The sequence below is a fragment of the Primulina tabacum genome, chromosome 6 (assembly GCF_025594145.1).
Source record: "Primulina tabacum isolate GXHZ01 chromosome 6, ASM2559414v2, whole genome shotgun sequence".
Lineage (NCBI taxonomy): Eukaryota > Viridiplantae > Streptophyta > Magnoliopsida > Lamiales > Gesneriaceae > Primulina > Primulina tabacum.
Genome location: NC_134555.1, coordinates 41,131,520 through 41,138,093, shown reverse-complemented (window position 1 = coordinate 41,138,093; position 6,574 = coordinate 41,131,520). Strand labels below are relative to the sequence as shown.

The 6,574-nt window shown below is 31.6% G+C and overlaps 2 protein-coding genes across 4 annotated transcripts; both read right to left on the bottom strand.

The window, feature by feature from the left end:
- Positions 1-224: 224 nt before the first annotated feature.
- On the bottom strand, positions 225-1,912 carry LOC142549588 (uncharacterized). 2 transcript variants are annotated; one of them, XM_075658613.1, is made up of 3 exons: positions 1,583-1,912; positions 1,254-1,363; positions 225-1,189 (listed from the first exon to the last, which is right to left on the bottom strand). In XM_075658613.1, the coding sequence occupies exons 1-3, from the start codon at positions 1,903-1,905 to the stop codon at positions 333-335; spliced, it is 1,290 nt and encodes a 429-aa protein (XP_075514728.1). In that variant the 5' UTR covers positions 1,906-1,912; the 3' UTR covers positions 225-332. The 2 variants fall into 2 exon arrangements, with proteins under 2 accessions (XP_075514728.1, XP_075514727.1); XM_075658612.1 differs by having other exon boundaries at positions 1,574-1,903.
- A 3,140-nt stretch (positions 1,913-5,052) lies between these two features.
- Positions 5,053-6,181, bottom strand: LOC142548237 (protein RADIALIS-like 5). Of its 2 annotated transcripts, none has more exons than XM_075656550.1 (2): positions 5,753-6,181; positions 5,053-5,274 (listed from the first exon to the last, which is right to left on the bottom strand). In XM_075656550.1, exon 1 carries the CDS (start codon positions 6,005-6,007, stop codon positions 5,795-5,797), a length of 213 nt encoding a protein of 70 aa, XP_075512665.1. In that variant the 5' UTR covers positions 6,008-6,181; the 3' UTR covers positions 5,053-5,274; positions 5,753-5,794. The 2 variants fall into 2 exon arrangements, with proteins under 2 accessions (XP_075512665.1, XP_075512666.1); XM_075656551.1 differs by having other exon boundaries at positions 5,824-6,181.
- Between the last annotated feature and the right edge of the window lie 393 nt (positions 6,182-6,574).

The window sequence follows — 6,574 nt, the reverse complement described above, 5'->3', positions numbered from 1 at the left end:
CTTACTTTATACATTTATTGACAAAAACTTGTGTGAAACGATCCCAGAGATTAAAAAATATTACTTTTTATGCTAAAAATATTACTTTTTATTGTAAATATCGGTACGATTAACCCGTATCACAAATAAAAATTCATGAGACCGTCTCACAAAAACATACTCTATATTTATAACCAAGTAGTTATTTACAATCACTCGCACTTAATTAATTGTATAGATGGATAAACACCAAGTTTTTATATTATAAAATTTCGATTTTTAACGTATGGGAACCTTATCAAACTCATAATTACTGCACATTATTGCAATAAATTTCACTGCACAAAATTGACTCATAATTCGGCCGAGCCCTTCCTCATATGTTCTCCAAGATCTCCTGCAGCTTGTGAAACCCTCTCCTTTGCTGCTTCATATTGTTCCTTCGCCTGTTCGGAATTTGAATCTATGGCCGCCGCATATGCTTCGTGGGCCTTCGACTTCGCATCCTCGTACGCATCGAACGCCTTGTCTCTACCATGAGAGCTCGCATGGCTCGTTGTTTCTTTGGCCTCACCAGCCTTTTCTGTCACCATCTGTATGGTGTCACCCACCTTATCCGACGCGGGGTCGTACAAATAAGATGTTTTATCTTTTACAGCTTCTTTTGCCCCTGCTTCCGTGATAGAGGCTCGATCTGAAGTCGACGCACGTGCATTGGATGCTTTATCCCTTGTCCATTCCTTGGCATCATAGGCCATGTCCGATGCAATGTTCATCGCTCGAGCCGCTTGACCCGAAGCGTATCCATAAGTGTCGTGAGCTCTGTCCTGCACCCCCTCTCTAGCACTCTCTCCCATTTCCAAAGCAAGATCATAAGCGTCATGCGCCTTATCTTTCAACACGTCCGAAGCACAGTCCATTGTCCGTCCAGCCTTATCAGATGCGTGCGAAAAGGTGTAGAATGTTTTATTTTTCGCTTCGCCAGCCATTTCTGAAGCCCTGTCCATGGATTTGCCAGCCCGGTCGGAAATGGATTCGTAGGCATCACTCGCCTTACCCTTGCCGGTTCGTTTCGCATTCGAAGCGATGTCAGAGGCTTTATTCATGGATTCGCTAGTCTTTTCAGAAGCGTAATTCTTGGCATCAGTTAGTTTCTCAGACGTTTCATCGGCTATATCGTTGGCCTTCGACGAAGCATACCTCGATGTTTCTGCAAAGAAATGGAAATTGTCATATGTAAGAAGAGTTGGATAAATTTTATGCTATAATTTTACCATATGCAGCAGAGTTCATAGCATCCGTGGATTTCGATGCGGCACCCTTCGCCTTCTCCGTGAACTTTTGGGATGCTTCTTTTGCACTCTCTGGATTTAATCCAAGTCCCCTAATAAAAAAACATTTATATTTTGACTGTTTTTTCTTCCTTTCCCTTATTTGCATCAGATGAGAACAAAAATTTGACCACATCAACATGCATCAATCAGAAGATATAAACGTATAATACATAACTTAATCAATTAATCAAAAATAAAATAATTCACCGCAATTACATCAAATAAACTGTAAGAAAGAAAACATCAAAGAAATTAATTACTCGGATGACTTGCTCAAAGTCCAATCAGCCCAGTAACTAGTTTTGTCTTTGGCCTCCTGCATGGCCTCAGAAGCCGCCACCTCCGACTCTCGCCCCCGCATCTTCATGTTCTCGGCGGCCATATTGGCTCTCTCTGCCACCTCCTCACCCCAGCACCACCCCACCGACGCAACCAACGCCAGGCACAGTACTAACAACGCCCTTCTCTTCAACTCCATGTCTAATAATAATGGCAAAACTTCGATCAAATCAGTCAATATACTCTCAAAATGGATTCGAGAAACTGGTACTTGAAAAAGTAGGCATGGTGGAATCTGTTTAAATATATTCATGGTGTGGCGGTGACACATGACGTACTGCACGGGGACGAGGATTGGTCTCAGTTTGCCACGTACCGGGGGGGGGGTGGGTGTGTGGATCATTTTATTACTGTTGAGCGGGTATTGCTCAGGCCCAGGTGTCCTTCGGGATGTTGAAGATCGGATTAACGTTATTAATCGTGGATTAAGAAAAATTTATTTCTTATTGATGTCTGATGACACATTCACGTATTTGTTTATTTCATTATTCATTATTCATTATTCTCACCTCTATCATTAAACTAAATTTGATAATTACAATAATAATAATTATTACGATATTGGGTTAGATAGATTTTAGAGTAGGTTTTTTGTGAGGTGATCTCACGAATTTTTATCTGTGACACGGGCCAACTCTACCGATATTCACAATAAAAATTAATATTCTTAGCATAAAAAATAATATTTTTTCATGAATGATACAAATAAGAGACCTGTTTCGCAAAATACGACCCGTGAGACCATCTCCCTCAAGTTTTTGCCTAGATTTTATTAAAGTAAATGATAGGGTGTGAAATATTTGGAAAATTTGATGTTTTGGTCTTTTATTTTTGTAATTTTTGTCATTTATGTAATCAAATTTCAGTCTTAGTTTTTTAGCTTCTTTTTCTTCTGACGTAACAGCGATATGGTGCTAAGGCGTACAATGTTACATTAATACTCTCGATGTAAAAGAAATAAATTTTGAAAAAGTTAGAAATATACAAAACTAAAACTGAAATTTGATAACATAGGAAACAAAAATCGCAAAAGTAAAAATTTACAACTAAGAACGTAAATTTCCCGATTTTCTAATATGTAGTGAATTGTGTGTATTTTCCGGCGAGTTTGAAATAAATGGAATCTATAGCGTCAAGTTTTCCCAAAATCTTATTGAAATGGGATGTCATTTTGTTTGCTTGCACTAATTTGTCTAAATTTTTGATGATTTAACGTGAGTTTTGGAAATCACCGAGAGCTTATTTTTGTTAACATTTTTTCATGAATTTGATCGATAATCAGGTAATATATTATTGAACTAATATGTTGTGAATTAATTTTCCTAAAATTGGATTTAATTTTTGAAAAATGAACTTTTCTCTCGTTACTTATTATAGTCTCTGGATTCAAAATAAATTTAGTCATAATGATGAATTTTTTTTTACTTTCAAATCGCTTAATGATTGAGTTTTTGTGTCTTCGTATGCACAAATTTTATTTATTTAAGTGGCGAAAAAATTTAATCTTAAAATATGGTACGGTCAACGGGAATAATTGACTCTGACCGAAATTATCTAAGGATCAATTTTAATGTAATATTTAATTTAAACTATGGTATGTTAAGCGTAACATCGAGAGGAATTATTTGACACCATGCACCCCACGTCAAAGTGGCCTATTTTATGGTATATGTAATTTTGATTATCTACATTGTTAAAATTAAATATACAATATTGTCAAACTGTAGTTTGGATAGCAGGGTATGTTGAGCTTTAGTTAGCATGATTTACAAACTACTGTGTTAATTTTTTTTGTTTATCCAGAGAACACTAAAATTAGTTGTTGCGAGTTTTTTTAAAAAAAAATTGGGTCTTAACTGTGTATTTTTCAATTTATTACAATTTTAGTCATTTTAATCAAGAATGTCGATTTGGTGTATTTGAGTTTTATTATGTTTACTAAAAATAAATCTAATAGTCCATGATATCTTGTCTTAATGGTAAGGGTGTGTTTGGTTGAGTGGATTAAACAATGATAGATTAATAGTCAAACACTTATCCAATGTTTGGTTAAAATTTTAAGATGTTTTAATAATCATTTTGACCCGGTTTAAGATCCAATTTTGTGAATAACTATTTGATTATTAATCTAACAAATCAAGTGGGATACACTGTCAAAACTCAATAAATTACATTTTTCTCCTTTTATTTCTTAAAGTGTTAAAGTTATTTATAGAATAAAAAGTTTATTTTATGATGTTGTACGTTAGATATCGATCCTAATATTTAATATATATTATTTTTATTTAATTTGGTTTAAACTTTAAAAATATAAAAATATATTTTATTTTAAAAAATAATTTATTTATATATTTTTTAATAAAATAATAAAAACTAAATTTTAATGTCGGTTATGTTTATCAATAATATTTTTATTTTTATTATATTTAATTTTATGATATTTATTAATTCAAAGATTATTAATATCTTTATTATTAACATTATTATTATTATTATATAATATTATGTATTACTTCCAGATGTGTACAACAAATAAGTAAACTTAGCAAGAGTATTATAAAAAATTTATTAATATTTAAAATGTTATAACAAACAATCTTAATAGTATCACATAATGTTTGATTAATAATATATCAATATTGTTATCTATAACATAATCAATCATTTATTTATCTCATCATTTGTATCAAACACACCCTAGATCTCCATGAAATGAGAAAAAGAATGAAATGGAATTATTTTTCATAACCAAATCACATTTTAATTAAAAAAATTAAACTAATTGTTGTTTATCTTTGATTTATTTATTATTTATCATTAAAATTTATTATTATTACCATTAACTTGTTATATTTTATATATCTATTAATTATCATTTAATTTATTTATTAGTATGTTATTATTAATTTCTTAATATTTAAATTTTATCATCAGATAATAATAAAAATTTATATTTATTGTTGTTATAAAATGATTCTTATAATTTTATTATTAATAATAATTTTCCTACTATTTTTAATATTTATTATATTTATTTATAAATAACAAATGATAAATTTTTTATTATTAAAATATTTGAAAAATAAAATTTATAGCTAAATATATAAAATAATAAATAGGAAAAATAAATAATATGAAAGTTTCCCATTTGAAAATAAGTAGAAAAGTTTGGAGGATGTGAATAGATAAATCCAACCCAAATGATGGGAATTACTATTCCCATAAATATGAAAGTAGGCATTCCCATTGGAACATGTATTCTCATTCTAAGGAAGAAACCAAACATGAGAATGAGAGTAAGAATGCATATTCCATTCCCACTTCATTTTCATGTACCAAACATGACTTTATAAATGTTCACAAACTAAAAGCTGAGTTGCCAAAAAAAAAAGTAATGCAATTATCAAAATTGTGACTCAATCTGATTAAGATATTATGAGATGGAACATATTCATTGAAGCACATAAAAAACGTGCAATTCAATATTAATTGACAGTAGTTACTCATAGAAAAATTATACACCACACAGCTCAATTAGAAAAGCTCCCACTTGAAAATGTAGCATATTTAGATATATATTCACTTTCTTGAGTAATTTTCTGTTCTTGACACTTTCATTACCCTGCAAGAAAAATGAATTGGGAGAGCTTATCAATGCACTAGATTGTGTAGGAGCTAGAGATATAAAACAAGCATTTGGGAGTTTATATACCTTTTATAAGAATGATTACAATTCTGCGAAATATGTTTGGGGACAAATGATTATAAGTAAATTTAAAGACCAAGGGATAGATCATAGAGGGTTGATGGAATAATGCTGCCATAATTTTAAGGGGGGGGGGAAAGAACAGATTCCATATCAGGACAAGGATAATAAAGGGAGAAAGAGCAAAAAGGGTTTGAAAAAGAGAGATATAAATAATATCTTCCTAGATAACAAACAGATGACCATAAAAATGTTCTCTCTAATGGGATTAAACTTCATAAATTGGATGGACTGACTAGCTAGAGTGCATTAGATTTTATATAAATATTTAACAAAATGTATGTTTGAAACGTGACAATGATAAAAATGAAAAGGTTTGGTTCAAGTGAATTACCTTATGCTCCCATATCAGACCTGACTAGCGATTAGTACTGTTTCATCGATATTTCGGTAAGGGGATATTACCAGATTCAATGTGCTTGAGGTCTTCAACAAGAATCTCGTAGTGTCTTTTTACTTCATCGACAGATTTTCCAACAACGCGAGCTATATTCTGCCAACGATCGGGGGTGTCCTTCTCATAGGCAGCCAGCGCCTTCTCGAATTGCTTGTTTTGCGACGTGGTCCACGAAGATGAATTCGATGCCATTAATTCTTTATAATTGTTATTCAAGAAAAAAAGGAATTTGATGGAGGATAACTGAAAGAGTGATTCAACAGTCAAAGTTTTTCAAGATTTTGGAGTTAAAGAAGGTGGGAAATTATATCAAACACTCAAAGATTTAAGATAAGTAGCCCTCAATGGATAGATGCATGCATATCATGGTAGATATATTACCTTCAGTTCCTCCTTATAAATAGGAGATAAAGAAGATGAGTTGGGCGAGCTAGGCAATGTATCTTCTTACAAGGACACGAAAAGGAGTGACTCTTCCCATGTTAAATACCACATGTTTTTTACACACACACACAGAAAATATATACATACATACATACATATATATATATATATATTTATATCGAATGATTGATGAAATAGTATAAATGAATGGTCTTTTCGCTGTCAAATTCTATTAAATGCTGAAAAATATATTGTGAAGGACATTCAACGTTTGATTGACGCTTTACATAATGCTGATATTGATATATAAAGTGTGACTGCTATGTGCATATATACATACAATGATACAATTTTTTGATGTCATATCATATCTAT